This window comes from Corapipo altera, unplaced genomic scaffold, assembly GCF_003945725.1.
Source record: "Corapipo altera isolate COAL_440 unplaced genomic scaffold, ASM394572v1 50, whole genome shotgun sequence".
Lineage (NCBI taxonomy): Eukaryota > Metazoa > Chordata > Aves > Passeriformes > Pipridae > Corapipo > Corapipo altera.
Genome location: NW_020884889.1, coordinates 10828558 through 10843930, shown reverse-complemented (window position 1 = coordinate 10843930; position 15373 = coordinate 10828558). Strand labels below are relative to the sequence as shown.

The 15373-nt window shown below is 42.2% G+C and overlaps 1 protein-coding gene across 1 annotated transcript in view; it reads right to left on the bottom strand.

The window, feature by feature from the left end:
- Positions 1–13658, bottom strand: part of TNFAIP8L3 (TNF alpha induced protein 8 like 3) — a 46001-nt gene extending 32343 nt beyond the window's left edge. Inside the window, exon 1 of the mRNA XM_027644313.1 lies at positions 13431–13658. Within this exon, the coding sequence (XP_027500114.1) occupies positions 13431–13629 (199 nt within the window). The 5' untranslated portion in view covers positions 13630–13658. The remainder of the gene's footprint in view (positions 1–13430) is intronic.
- Between the last annotated feature and the right edge of the window lie 1715 nt (positions 13659–15373).

Sequence of the window (15373 nt, the reverse complement as noted above, 5' to 3'; positions counted from 1 at the left end):
TATCTGAATTGCTAAAAATATGTTTTCTAGTCTTGTTTGTAACATTGCTTTGTTGCCTTATGATATGCAGTAGCACTGCTTATTGAAAAAAATAATTGCAGTCATCTGTTTAATATGACAAAAAGTTGTGTGTGTTTAAGATAAATTAGTGCTCAAACTGCAGTCTTTTTCATAAAATACAGACTTCTGAAAGATCTTATTGAATGCACATATATATCTTTCATATTTAGGATTATGCATTAACTACAGAGGTGCATTTTTTTTCCCCTGGGTGTGGAAGCCCACTCATAATATACCTATAAAAATATCTTCAGTGGCCATGCTCTGCCTTGATATTAGTATTTAGCTGCTTTTAATAAAACATCTTGGGGTTCTTACTGCACAGATGTAACAAAAGACACTTCTGACCTAAAAATAGTAAAGGCAAACAGACAAAGACGACCAGGAATGGGAGGAGAAATAGATGCAACTGAAAAACTCGCTTAAGGCTGTGATTAAGACCCTGCTGTCAGCCCAGTACTTCATCCACCAGATTTTGAAAGGTCATCATATGGGAGGTTGCACAAAGAAATTAGCCTGATATCTTTGCAATGTCCTTAAATTTCCAGTCCTGTTTGCTTTGAAATTCAGGAAGGTGTTACTTAATGGAAATCTTAAAATAAACTTTGTCACTTTCACGATATACAAATGACAGATACTTTTCGCAATACACTAAACTGATGAAAAAACTGTCGATATGGAAATCCAGGTTTAGTATGAATATAATATTACCTACCAGGATGTTACAGGAAGAAAGGAATCTTGCCACTGTTGGTTTTTATTTGTTTGTGGGGTTTTGTGGTTTTTTTTTTTATGATGAAAAAACTTACTTGGATATTTTCTTTTCATCTTTTTCCAAACGAGCGTGTGAAAATGTGGCAAAGCTTCTTAAATACTGCCCTTCTCTGTTACTTTGCACATGTTTCTCCCCGAGTGCTCTGTCAGAACAGCTCTGAATTACATAAACCCCAATCAACATTCCATCTGCTGAAATCTAACATATCTGGGCATATCCTAGTCTCTTCCCTAAGCCCTCTAATTGTAGCCACCTAACATTTCCTCTGTGATGTCTGTTCTACCTGAGTGACTGTGCTATTGCAGAATCAGTCACCCTGCTTTCCCTGGCCCAGGTAGTACTGTCCTGAGATTAATTTTTATCTGCTATTTCTCTGTAAATTGGTTTGAACAACCTAGCTTCTGTTTCCCCCTTATCATTGTGAAAGCTGTGTCTATATATGAGCCCAAGTGAAAGTAACTTTGAATACAAATTTTGTCTGTTTGCTTATCCCAAAAACCAACCCAAAAATACCCAATAAACCAGGAAAAAAACCCAAATAAGAAAATCTACTCCAACTCCTAGCACAATCCAGATCTGCTATTCTCAAGGTCTAAGAAAAAGCTGATGAAAGTCAAGATGCAGGGTTTTTTCCCCCTTAGCAGCAGCAGCTTTGTGTTCAGATCTCTGTAGGAAAGCATCTTCCCAGCCATGGTGCAACCAGGGGCAGCTGGAGGGGCAGAGGTTGATTTATCCCCAGTCAGCCTGCAATTCTGATGGTACAAGAATGCCCTGTAGCATTCTTTCCTTCCCCAGGGTTGTTATTCCACACTGTACCTCTCAAGAGTTGCATTGTCTACACTTTCTCTGACTTATTGAGGTTGTGACATTTGTTAAAAATATTTAAAACTTAGCTTTAAAGTGTTAGCTACTGATATGTGTGCACTTCTCATTCATGATAACAGGGAATGGCCACTACTAGAGTGAAAATCGTGAGCCAACAGACTAATGACTTCCATTCTGCATAGCACTGCTCTCTTTACCTATGGTTTCTGATGTTCTGTGTGTTCTCATGAAGGAAACTGCTTTTTTTATTGTTTGTATTTCTGCCTCCCTAGGGATGATGTCAAAAAACCTACTGAAGTCTGTGACTTGAAAGTCTTCAGCTTTTCTTCTATATATAGCATTTCCTTACTTAGGGAAAATTATTTTTGTCCACTTTACATATGTATAAAAAAACCTGAGTTATATTCAATCATGTGATGTTTGTATAAAAAATGTTTTCAACTCAAAAAAATGCTAGACCATGGCAAGTTTCAAACCAAATGAATTCAAGCAGATAGCTGTAAAACTTCTTCAGCAACAAAATTATTGTGAGCTTTATGATGTCATATGTATTTTTATCATTTTATCATGGTAAAGAAGCCACACTGCTTTAAAAGCAAGCTAAGTGCATATTTAAAGATTTGTTTTCAATCTGTGTAATAAAATAGGATCTGTAGAGCAGACAGTTTGCATTTTAGTCATTGATGAAGTGCCTAAGCATGGGCATCTGCTGTCCCTAAATTATAATCCCTATTAAGAAGTGTGACTACTGCTTTAATGCCAGTAAAAGAGACGAAAGAAGTGAAGTATTCCAAAATCAGTTGTTTAACATAATGGCACATGTGCTATCTGAATTCCATCAAATGTGGCTATGAGGAAATGGGAACTCTACAAATACAAAAAGCTTCTCAGTAACAAGTGCACATAATAAAAGCACCTCTTGCAGTCTGTGGTTGCCTGCATGGGTTTGTTATTTGCTATGTCTAGTCATGCTTTATTTCAGTGCTCAAACAGAGGTATTTCACGTGCTCACTTCTAACTGCTTGTCATTGACTGCAGTAGCTTCAAGGAAATTAAATTCTGTTATATGAAAAGACGGAAAACATTGAATAATCTCTCCCCCCACCATCCCCCTAAATTCTCTTCCTACACGCCACTTATCTCTTTCTTAATACTACTCCACTGTTGCTAAGGCAGTATTTTGCTTAAGTTCTGAAAGGTAAATACACAGAGCTCTAAACAGCTCAAGAGCAACTGTTACTCATCTTCTGTACGTGGATGGGCAAGTGTTGACACAGCTCTTGGGAATTTGAAAGCTGCACAGATATTTTGACTGCAGAATCAAGTAATGTGAGGGTGTGTCCTGCTGCACCACACCATGCACATGGGGCAGGGCTGCACCAGGGCAGAGCTGTGCTCCCCCTGTCTGCTGGGCAGGACTGTGTCCCCCTCCTGTGTTCTGGATGATCACACAGAAGATGTTGCTGCTGACTGAGGACAAATGAGATGGGTCTGACAGAGTTAGTGATCCAGAGAGAGCTGCTGTGGTGGAAAATGGGGAGCCACCCTGGTGACGGAAGACAAAACTTTGGTGTCAGGGTGGCTCCTGGCCCTCCACAGGGTAGGCTCAGCTCCAATTTGAGTTTGATTCAGCTCAGTAGCAGAGTGGAAAGCTGAATGCAGGTGCCTTATTGGTGTTCTGGTGAGCCTGCCCATTCTTGGCAATTCTTGTGCTTCAGCCCTTTTCCTAAAGCCTCCCTGGGTGTATTTCTGTGCTCTTATCCTTGCCTCATGGGCTGAAGAACATTGCAAGAGTCATTCTTGTCCCAGGTGAGAAGAGTTTACTTTCCAGAAGCATCTCTTGCCTTCACTGCCTCGTCACAGCTCTTTAAAGCTTCTGATAACTTTCTAGAGGCAACTTCTGTGTGCTCTTTTCTAATTTTTTTTTTTAATGAAAAGATATTGCTACTTTTTAAGAAATACCTATTTGTATGCTCAGGTGGGGGGGGATCTGCATGCCATGGTTCATCACAGTACTCTGCAGAATGGCTGAGCTCTGTCTTCCTTTGCTGCTTGTAATTAAGCTGTGTCACTAGAAAACAGTGTCCTCCTCTGACCTCGTTTGATCAGTGACAGTCACAGGCAGCTCTGGTGAGAAATACAGTTCTCCCCTGGACCCGCTATTCAAGCCCAATGATTTGATCTTACAGGGGTGAAGATATACTGTTTTTTTCAAGTAATTATTTGTTCAGGAATATACTCTGGAAATAACAGGGAAGCTCTTGTTATCTGTGGAGATGCTATTGTGTTCTCACTTTCTGGCAAATATTGCTTCTACATGTTTCAGTAATTCAAAATCAAATTAACTTTCCTGTTCTCAGCATGCTGTACTAATCAAGATGACACTGATTTCACTTGCAAGCCCACTGTCTGTATTGTTTGCCAGAGGAGGCAGGTTACTTCCTCTGGCAAGGCAAAGCTGTTTCTAGTGCCTTTAATCAGAAAGACAAGACAATATCTTACTCCCATCAGTCCTCCCTTTTTTGAAATATAACCTGACAGCATTTACGCCCTTCCATAGTGGCAGAAATCATAAACTCAAGAGTACTTGAGCAGAAATGAATTAAGGAAGAAGAATCAGATCAACACTGGAAGAGTTGAGGCTTGGAGAAGAACAGCATATTGGCTGAGGCACGGGGGAATGAGAGATCAGTTGTACGTTAGAAAAATGTGGGTATCTGGAGAAGAAACACAAAATTGTTGGTATGAAAGGTGAGGGTGGGTGGAAAGAGAAAGAACTGAAAAACACTGTAGAGGTTAGAAGATGGAGAATATAGCCCAAATCTTGATATCTGCCTTCCCGCAAGGGATGTAGCCTCGTTGGTAGCAGGGGTAGTGAATGGGAGGGTGCAATGAGACTTCAGACCCATCCCTGCCTTCTGCATGCCACAGCACACGTCCTGTGCCAGAGCTCTTCTCAAAGCACGAGGCATTTCCACATGTCCTCCCAGGGTGCAGAGCCACTCATTGCTCCTGATGTAGTGAAAACATTCACTTTTACGGCACAAGCTGTTGCACGTGGCAACGTAGCCTTGAAAGTGGTTGTTTTCTGGCTTTTTATAACTAGGCTTCTAAACACCTAGCACTGAGTAAAATCAAAAAGCTCAAGAGAAAGTTGTGCTTAAGCGAATGATGCCAACTAGTTAAAAAGAACCCTAGCTCACAGTTTGGAAATTGGCCTCAAAACTAGAGGAGATATCCTGGTCTGAAGGATAAAGAGATGCCAGCTGATTAACCACTAAGTATTGGGAGTGCTCTAAGCCCTCAGGCATCTGATTTAATCCAAACTATAAAGTTAAATCATGGAACTATGGAGAACATTGGTATTCATCTGTCCTTAAGACAATTTGTTCTTGGCTTTCCATCAATTCTGTATGATTTCTGTAAGGGGAAGTGCTTTGTGGAGAAGTGCCAGTGGTGACTGTTTTGGATGAATATACGGTCTGGGGTTTTTTTTTTGGTTTTCTTCTCTCATTGTTGCTTTTGTGTTTGGCTGAGAGTTTGGGGTTCTTTTGGCAGGTGAGGAAGAGGTGGACAGGAGTGCAGGCAAGAGTAAACTCTCAGCTATATCTGCCCTGAGGATGCAAAGTGTTATGTCATTCCTTCTTATGCAGGATAATCTGATACTGACCTTTAAGAACCGGCATGGAAATAAATAGACTCTTAAAAACAAATACAGGTAAGAGACAAGCCACAGAAACCTCAGCTGAGGTCAGGCTAGTTTTATACAATAGAGGCTAGTTTCTGGTACAGATGAGGTTTAATCACTGAACAGAAACTTCCTGGTAAATATACCCTGGTATATTTAAACGGCACCAGTTAGGCCAAATTGGTAAGAAGGGGCACAGTGGCACTCTAAGAGTTTGTGGAAACGATCTTTACATATACTTAGGCTTGAACTTTTTATCCCATTCATAAACCTGCAATTTAAGTCAGTATTTTTCCTCACAAATTCTTTATAATTTTCTAAGAAATCCAGTAGCTGAGCATCATAATGACTGTGCTGATTACTTTTGTACCTACTATTAAACATCTCCTAACAGTGGAGATGATTAATGAAATAATATATAAAAATAGTGAGGCACCAACTATAACTTGCTTTGAAGTGAACATGAAGGTCGGTCTTGATACCTTTAGCCTACTTCCATCTCACTTCTGGGAGTTAGAGGGAAATGATGCACAAATACACAAAGTTAAAATTAACTTCAAGGAAACAAAAACTACAGATGTTCACCTGGCATAACACTATATGGTACAGAGCTTTTGTTGGAAAAATAATCTGAAAGATGGTTATCTTCATTTAAAAAAAATTTAAATATCCCCTACTTTGAAAAGTGCAAGAAACTTACATTTGTTTGATCTGCTTCTGTCAGTGATCTGACCGTGTAAACTATGTGCTCTAAAAGTAAATGGAAAACTATTTGGAAAGGAAACACTAACACAATAATAGTGTTAATACATTTCTCCAAATAGAAGGAGAGAAAATTTAGTTTTTCCTGCAACATGAGCTACTTGGATAAACAAAGTTAGTGCCAAAAATTAGATGCTCATTGTTGGTAATGAGGTATTCTGCTAATTTTTACTACTAGTGTTTCAGAAGATTACTTTTCCTAGTAAACTAGCACTAGTAAGAAGATCAAAGAGTGTCTTTGCATGGTTTGTTTCATATCATAGATGGCATAATCTTCTTGCTCTATTTTATGTTGTTATATCAACAGATGTTAGCCAAAATCTACATCTGTACAGAGGGTCAGTTTGTTCCTCTGTAGGGAGGCTGAACAGAACCAACTGATAAAACTTGACATAAACTAGCATCTGTACCAAGGAGGGATTAGTGACCACTGGAAAGGGCAGCAAAGTGACTCTTGCTTGTTGTTCTCAGCCTTTTTCATTAAACATGTCTGCTTTAAAGAGCAGAAAAATCACTGGCTACCACTAGTGTTTGAGCTCAGCTTGGCTTCTGGTGATGTTTGAGGTTTGGGCAGTCATAGTTACTGCAACAAGTTAGTCTCAGCTTCCCATGAGTCTCCTTCAGCTACACCTGTCAGCCTATACACTGACCTCCCAGAATCTATCCGGCAGAGAGTTTTCTGCAGACAAACCATAAATAACACACTTTTAATTGGGCAAAGCTCCAAACCCGTGTCTGGGCCCGAGGCAGCTGCCCTGAGTGGGGTCCCCAAGCAATCCAACAGTCTGAACAGCCTTGAGAAGACACCAGAAGCCACAGGAACAGTGAAGAATCTCTGCACCCTGCTCGGACCACGGGGTCTGTAAATAAACTGGCACAGAACCTGTTGTCCATGCATCCTGCTGCCATCTGGATATAGCCTGCATTCTTTCCCACACTCCAAATGTTGTTTAATTCATACTGGCCACTGTTATCCTCTTTCTCATGCCAGGACATTTTGTGGGAGGCTATCTGGCATGGGCTGAAACAGTGCCAGGAAGTAAGTATATTAATAGATAAACAGTTTAGAGGATTGTGTACCACTGCTTGGGCTCCCAGCCAGGTCCTGCTTAGTTTACCAGATAAGAGAGTGAGGTCTCCTAGAAAGTTACAGGATTCTCCTACTTTCCTGGGACCTGGGAGGGCCTTTTACCCTAAGACTGATGTAGTGGGTTGAATGCAAATAACCAAAGGCTTCTCAAACAGGCCAGGTCTCCAGGAAAACCTTCTCATCTCTCTGGCTGTTGTTCTTACTGGAGATTTATAACTTTGTTCTTCTATTACAAGCAAAATAAGGTGACTTACCCTTCCAACTATGACTCTTTAGTCTGTGCTGTAGATGAGATGAAAGGCTAAAAGATTTATTTCTTCAAAGGAGAAGTGTGAGGTTTTTGAGGAGATGCACTCATTGCCTTGTACAGGTCATTCAACCACTGCCAAAATATCACATTAAATAGAACTTGCTCTCATCTTTGGCAAGGCAGGCAGGAATGGTCAGTAATTGCTGTGTGGCAGGATATTGCTTCATATTCCTATTTATGAACTTCATCTGCCATCATAAATTCCCACATCAAGGCTTGTCCACATCCCCCTATTAGAAAAAGTAGAGGCTTTCTGTTCACTGACTGCTAGCAGATCAAAACTTCAGGTGGGGGAATAGCTGGGTTTGGGGCTATGGAGAGCCCCTTAAAATCATCATTGCCTTAAGTGTAAAATCAACCTCCCTGCCTGAGAAACAGGCCATGGCTGGCTTCTGCATGCTCTTTGTGTGTCTGGTCTGGAGGGCACTGGTATACTCTGTCCTGAAAGTGAGTAGTTCTGAACAAGAATATAAAATATTTGTGCACTAAAACAACCTAATGTAACATCCTTCATGTGCCTGCTATCCCTACCTGGGAGTGAGATTCTGTTTCACCCATGATGACAAGTCCTTCTGAGGCCACATGTTTTCACAGGCCATCCTCTCAAAAGCAGGAAGAATCTATTAAAGCTACTGAAAAGAGTGTTGCCTCATGCACTGTCAGCTATTACTGCTTAGCAGTCTCATCCACAGAGGATGATGTTGTACAGGTGAGCTTGGGCTTCAACCCAGAGCTTCATCAAGCTTGTATTTCCACTTGATTTTAAAAACAGAAGTCTGAACAAATTAACCTATTGAACTAAATTTTTATTTTTTTTTGTCCAAGGTGCCCAGTCAACTTGACCAAAGCATGATTATTTATGGTCTTTACTATCATCACAGCATGATAAGATTCTTTTTCCCTTTCAAAGCAAGCTTTGCTTTTTCTTTTTTTCTGCTGGACAAAGCTCCCCAACTGGCAGACACTGTGCTAATGAGGGGTCTGTATGCAAATCAGCAGCCCAGGTGTTTCCTGGAGGGAACAGTAAAGATTTAAAAAAAAAAATAAATCACCCAACCAGGCTCTTGGCTCACGTGCTTGCCCCAGCTGCTGCTCTTACAGGCAATTGCTGCCTGCTCATCCCAAAGTGTCTCCTGCCCACTCTCTCTTGGCAGAGAACCTTGGACATGTGCTTGCCTCAGTCTGCAGTGTGATCCAAAAAGCCCTGTAAGAGTTTGGTGCACAGGTTCCCATGGCATGCTAGTTAATGTTTTTGTCCATCTTTTTGTCACTTAGCTTTGTTTTTCCTTTATTTTCCAGCAGAAAGGGAAGGGAGAGCTCTTCATTAGACAGGTGTTAGAAATAACTTCATAAAAAATTTTTTTACTTTTAAAATTTTTTTCCAGCTTTCATATCTAGAACATGTTATCTACCACTTCTGCTGGCTTGTCTGAAGTCCAGTTAATATTATTGCATATCTGACTTGGAAATTTCTATGTAGACTCAAAACCAGGCTTTGATAAATCAAGCCCCTCGTTGTTCACACAAATATTCTTTGGGGCAAAGTGTACCTTTTGCCATGATAACCATGGTTCAAATGACTGGTAGGATACTGCAAAAAGTTATACAATGCCTGCTTGAACTCTGTATCACGCAAGCATGTTACCGATACCTCAAATAATTAAGTGCTAAATGCCTTCAGTACACTTTCTAAAACCTTTTGTATTTGCAAGAATATATATGTTAGCTTTTGCATGGCATTTAACTCTGTAAAACATTAATTAAAATATGTAACAGGCTTAAAAAATTAACATCACAAAACTACTGGCCATTCACATAGCACGATAAATAACTTGCAGGAAAAAATATTTACTAAGCACTGCAAATCAAATAATGTTACAGCTCCAGAAAAATTATTCCTGTCTGATGGGGCTGTTTTACAACAGCAAATAATGTTTAAATCTGCTGGGTTTTTTAGTAGTATATATTTATTTTTTGGGGGAGAATTCAGATAATTTACCAAATAAATTTAAATGCATTAAGATCTTAGCCCTACTGAAGACATGCTGAAGTCATATTCAGATTCCCACTGCCTTTATGGCTGGAAGCCTGGTGATAAGGCTGTCTTCATTCTGTTATCCATGGCATTACACAAAGTTGTAGGCTCCACAGTGCTAATGCTTAAAACAAAAAATATAAAATCCTGTCACCAGTTTAGAGCTCAACTTGGAGGACAAGCTGCTCTCTTTCCTAGGCCAAATGTCTTTTGACTTCTTCCGTGAGAGGAAACCCAGAGAAGGGACAAGTGACAATTTGCTCTCCACATTATATTAAACATCACAAAGATAATCTGTCTTGTTTCAAAGATCTTACAGGCAATTGAGCCTCTAGTTATCTTATGTTAATAGTGAAGCACAATAGTTCTGTGAAAATAAAACCAGAAGTCTGTATTGTGACTTAGTAGAAAGGCTTAAATCAATATTGCACAAAAGCTATATGGCCAAATCCCTGCCTATTCCAGTCAGGGAACCTAGGACAGGACACATCAAATGAAGGTCTGCCACCTTTTTTCTCTTACATGCAGAATCTCCAAATCCACAGCAAAATCATTGCTCTTGGTGATGACCCGGATTTTTGTGAAATGTTACTCTGAAAGATGACATGGAGGATCATTCTTTCATGTGGCAGGACGCCTATGAGGAAGCTGAGGAAAAGGAGACCATTGCTCTGTTGAATAGGTTTTTTAAAAAACCAACCTCTCAATAGGTGGACATTAAAAAATGGAACAGTGTTCTATTTTAAGATTACCTGTTCAGTTCTCAAAAGCTCTTCTTCAGGATAAGAAAAGGAATGTGACTAGTCGCCTCTACAGTGAAACTCAAGAAGGTTCACTGAAGGTAGAGCTAATAGGCATGTAACTTTTTTCTTTTGGATTACAATATGTAAATTTCTCAAAATTGTGAAGACCTCTTTAATGCTCTTAATAGGAGTCTGTCTCATGAGTAACCGTTTTGAAAATCAAAACTTTTTGACCCTATAGACAACTCAGATGCAAAGCAGTAATAGATGGGTGTGGGAGACTTGTGGGAGCCAAGGCTGTGGAGCTGAATGTTCTTAGAGGTGTGGTGCTTTTTACTGTTTGTTTGCTTTAAAGTACAGCTAACATCTTGTACTGCTCACATATAAGGAGATTTTTGTTTGTAACAAAGAAATACGAAGATGCTATTGTGACACGTTCAGAATAAACACAGAAAAAATACTTCTGCCTCCTTGGAGACTCAGTTTTAAGTGGGCTATTAAAGGAAATGAGGCTGCTGGGATCTTGGAGCAAGATTTCAACTGGTTCTTGGAAGCCAAACGTGTGTGGCAGAAGGTGGGGGTGTGCTAGGTAGCCTCCTGCCCCATGAACACCCGTGTGAGTCTCAGGAATGGCAGGAGTGCCGTTCCATTGGGACATGGCAAAAGGCTGAATAAGTATTGCAGGAGTAATGCAAACCCTTAAACGGGTGATGTTTTAAACATCTGTGGTGCATTAGCACCATGGAGCCCTGGAGATAAAGTAAACTGTATCATGCTGGGCTTGAACAATTGGACAATCTAAGCAGCGGGCAATGACTAAAGGAGTTTTAACTGTGTAAGATGAAGTCCTTGCTTTACAAATGGGGAAGTGTAACGACTGGTAATGAAGCAAATAACCTGAACATTCAAGTTGCTGTCACTTTTGATATCAACTCTGAGCTGTTCTAAAATCAGTGGCCAAAATCGAACCGTTACTAGGAGTTCATCCCAAATATTCCTCTGAGTTACTGTGCTTGCCCTATGAACCGCAGGGAGACTCACCCTGGTCACTGGGATCTGTGGGGTGTGCACCTCCCTGAACAAGGTGGTGACTGAATCCCACACTACAACCCCTCAGCTTCTGTGCCTGCAGCAGTGACTGACAGCCTGACTACTGAACACCCACGTACAGAGTGATGCTGCACTGTACATATGGCAGAGCACAGAAAAAAAGACCAAGTGAAATCTAGAAAAAATGTATTTTTCTAAAGAGGATGGGGGGTGTGCAAACAGCAAGTAATTCTGTAGTGCAGAAAAAAGGATTGCAGCTGGTTAAGACAAAACAAACAAGTTTTCACTGTATTCCAGTTTTATTCTACTGCATAGGCATCTGCCATGTATGGTCAAAATACCAGATTTTTCTTCTCTTAGACAGCACAAAGAAGGAATAGAAAAGAGGAGAGGAGACTGATGAACATCAACTCTTGGCAGCTAGCAAGTGATGACATGAAAAGCACTTATGGCAATCTTGAAGCATGGTTATTTTTAATTTATTTAAAAGAAAAACCTATTCAGAACAGAAGTAAGTTGTTGGCAGGAGCTATGTTATATTAATTTGTTTATAAATCTAATGTTTGTAACTTGCTCTTCATGCACATCTTGGAATATTTATTTGGATGAAAAAGTATAGCTGTTGGTGGTCTTTGCTAATAAGTTCATCCTAACAGAGCTCTGTGAATATAAGGAGCTCTGTGACCTGTTGCTAGTCTTATTTCATTCTCTAGATCTCAAGTAAGAAAATACAAAGCAAGATATCAAGAGTAAATACCCCGAATATTTAAAACTGAGTTGGATTTAAGATTAGGATATAAAATGTTCTGCTGGGAGAATGGACAAGATAACACCTATTTACCTCATTACTTGCTGCTGCTGTTCATCACTGTTACATTAATAGGACAGTTAAAATATTTCCCCTGCTGTAGTTAGAATATTGTTTGGTGTTGAAATCTTTCCTTTTTGAGGGTGCAGGGAGCTATGAGCTGAGATTAGGTACTTGTCTAAACTGGTCTGGTCACGGTGAAAAGATTTTTCTTGAAGATTTCGTAACATAACACATCAACTTTCTATTTGGATTTATTATAATCACTAGGGCTATTTCAGACATCATTCCAGTTGTGCTTACTTGCATCTGATCCCAGTTAAATGGCTTCAGAGAAGATGCCTGTGACTTCCACCATGGGAAGCCGAAGGTCAAACAGGTCCTTTCTGCACCTGGTCTCAGTGACAGCCCAGCATCTGTCGTGTGCCAGCCGTGTGTGTGACACCCCTGCAGGCCCTCTGCTGCGGGCAGGGTGACACCGCCACCGACCCCGGAGTCGAACACCCAGAGGTGTGCGTGGGGAAGGGGGTGACCGTGAGCTCACAGCAGATCTCGGGACCAGCACCGGGACTGTGCTGTCCTGGTAGAGCGAACCCGTCTCTGTGTGCGCTGAGTTCCACACAAGTTTGTATTTCTCACCTACCATGTGTGCTGGATGGCCTTCGGCTACGGCACATCAGCCACGGTCTGGTTTGCGAAGGATAGAAGAACGTGGAGATTTGGAAATGCTAGGAAGGATTTTTTTTTTTCCCCTACCGTCTCATCTAAGAACTATGTGCGCTGCAGCAGCCAGACAGTATGTTTTTCTGACAAGTTAGGACTCGAAAGCCCGGGGGCCCTGCGTGCCAGCCCCGGAGGGGAGGTCTCTCCAGGCGCAGTGGTCCTGGAGCGACAGCGGAATAGCCATGACCAAAACCCCAGAAACTTTACACCCTCTGGATATAAAGCATCACATTGCGCCAGCATTGCGATTTAACCGGCTCTCGCGTCACAGGCGAGCTCCTCAGGGCAGCTCTCCCGTACCCCGGGCAGCCGCCCCCCTCCAGCCCGCGGGGTGTCCGTGCCCGAGCGGCGGCAGGGCAGGGGAGGGGAGGCTGCTCGCCTCTGCTGCCCGGGGCCGCTGGAGCGGGGTTCGCCCTCCCCTCTCTCTGTCCCGTCAGCCTCGCAGCGCTGCCCCGGAGCTGCATCAGAGGTAGTGAGGGGGTCCCCGACCCGTTCCTCGGCGCGGTCGCCCCGGTCCCACCGCTCGGGTGGCTCCGGTCCGTCCGTGCAGCCCCCTCTTACCTGCGGGTGAGACCGGCTCGCCTTCGCTGAGCTCCCCGGAGTCCGAGTCCATGCTGCGGGTACCGGCGGAGCTGCGGGACCGAGGGGCCGGCGCTGGCAGGGAGAGCGCCCGGAGCCGGGGAGCGGATCCCGCTGCCTCCTCCTGCGCTCCGAGCGCTGGGTCGGCGCCACCACACGCGGCCACCCCGCTCAGTGCCATTGGCTGCGGGCGGAGCGGGGCCGGGCGGGCGCGGCGAGGGCGGAGGCAGCGGGGGCGCGGCGGAGGAGCCGCTCCTGCCCCGGCTGTTACACAAGTTGGGCTGCCCGGCCCTCGCCCGCCGAGCCCTGCGGGGGTGGGGGATAACTGGGGCTATCCCGCCCCGCAGGTCGCTCCAGGGGAAGCCACTTCTGGGCGCAGAAGTGGCCGAAATGACAGTCTTTTACATTGTCATCGCATCTCCCGTCTGATTTTTCCATCACTCTTCTTGTGGGCATCTCCCCTGACCTTCCACTTTGTCTCTTTTTGCTGGCTTGGTCTCCTTAATGATGTGTCCTCAAAAATTAGTGCTTAGAACAGTGGAGGTCGATGGGAAAGCGTCAGTTCTTGTTGGGTTTTAGTGCCCAGAAGTGTATTGAAGGACTCAGTTCTGCTGCTGCCTGTTTGGACGTTTTCCTGAGGCAGAGAGTGCAATATGTGGTAGATGAAAGCCGTGTCATAAGATTGTTTTGAACTCCTGAGTCTGAAAAATTTATAAGTTGACCTCTGCAGGCTTTGCTTCTGCCCTACAAGCTACTACAGTCATGAGCCATCCCTTAATTCAGATGGTTGAGGCCACTTTTTCAGCTCTGAGGTTAGGCAGATCTTTCTTCCCCTTTGCTTTATTTTCTAGTTTTTCTTCCTGTTATAGACCAAAATCGCTTTTAATTCTAACACAAAAGTCCCTAGAAAGTAGTAGCAAGAGTACTTTTCTAACTGGGAACCAGCTGCCATCCTGAAACAGACCTTGGAGATCCATTAGGCATATCTATAGATATGTCACATCCTAAAAGCCAGCCAATGCCTGCAGCATACTGAAACTCCAGCCAGAGTTTTATGCCTCTAGCTGTAGACTACAGATATCTTTACTCTGTAATTTTCTCCCCCAAAACCATATAGATCCTTGTTGCTGGAGAAAGCAATGTCTGGATGCTGCTTTGAGGCTGCATACAGCAAAATATCTATCACATCAGACTAAGCCTGACACTTGACAAATGTGAAGACTTTCTTTGTTAGCTTATAGCATGACATTAAAAAAAAGGTTTCTCTTTAAACTGAAAGGGCCCTGTCAAATTCTTTTCAGTGGTGGCTTATTCTGTGCAATGCTAACTGTGAGAACTAGAACTACAGTACTAAAAACAAAGCCAGAGTTTGTCTTATGTTCTAAAGTGAATATTAACATGCTTCCCTGTCTTCAAATCAGGTTGAGTCTGAAGAGATAGAAGACCTCAAGCTTTCTGGCCCTGGAATATACAGGCTGCTATGTTCAATTTAGTCACAAAAATCTTCAGCCTCTGGGGTGAAAAGTTAGTTGTTAAGTAGTTTGGAACCTTGCTGTCATAACTTGAGCCTGTAATGTTAGGACACTTATGGATTTTATTATACGAAAACAAATTCTGACTTCTGTTTGTAATTGTTTTCATTAAATTTAGAATGACATTCCAAATACTGCTGATTATAACCTCATAAATGAGTACATTATAAGGAAAACCATCTAAATTTAAGTGATTCTAGGATTCTGTTGTGAAAAGCCAATGCAAAATCTGACTGCAGAATATATGGGGAATCTACAAGCATGATATAAACAACGTAGCAACAGAAATAACGTAGCAACAGAAAAATCCCAATACTAAGTCACAGAAATAATCCCAGATACCACACCAAGTATAGAATAACTGGAAAAAGTTTAGTATCTCTCTCTCTTTTT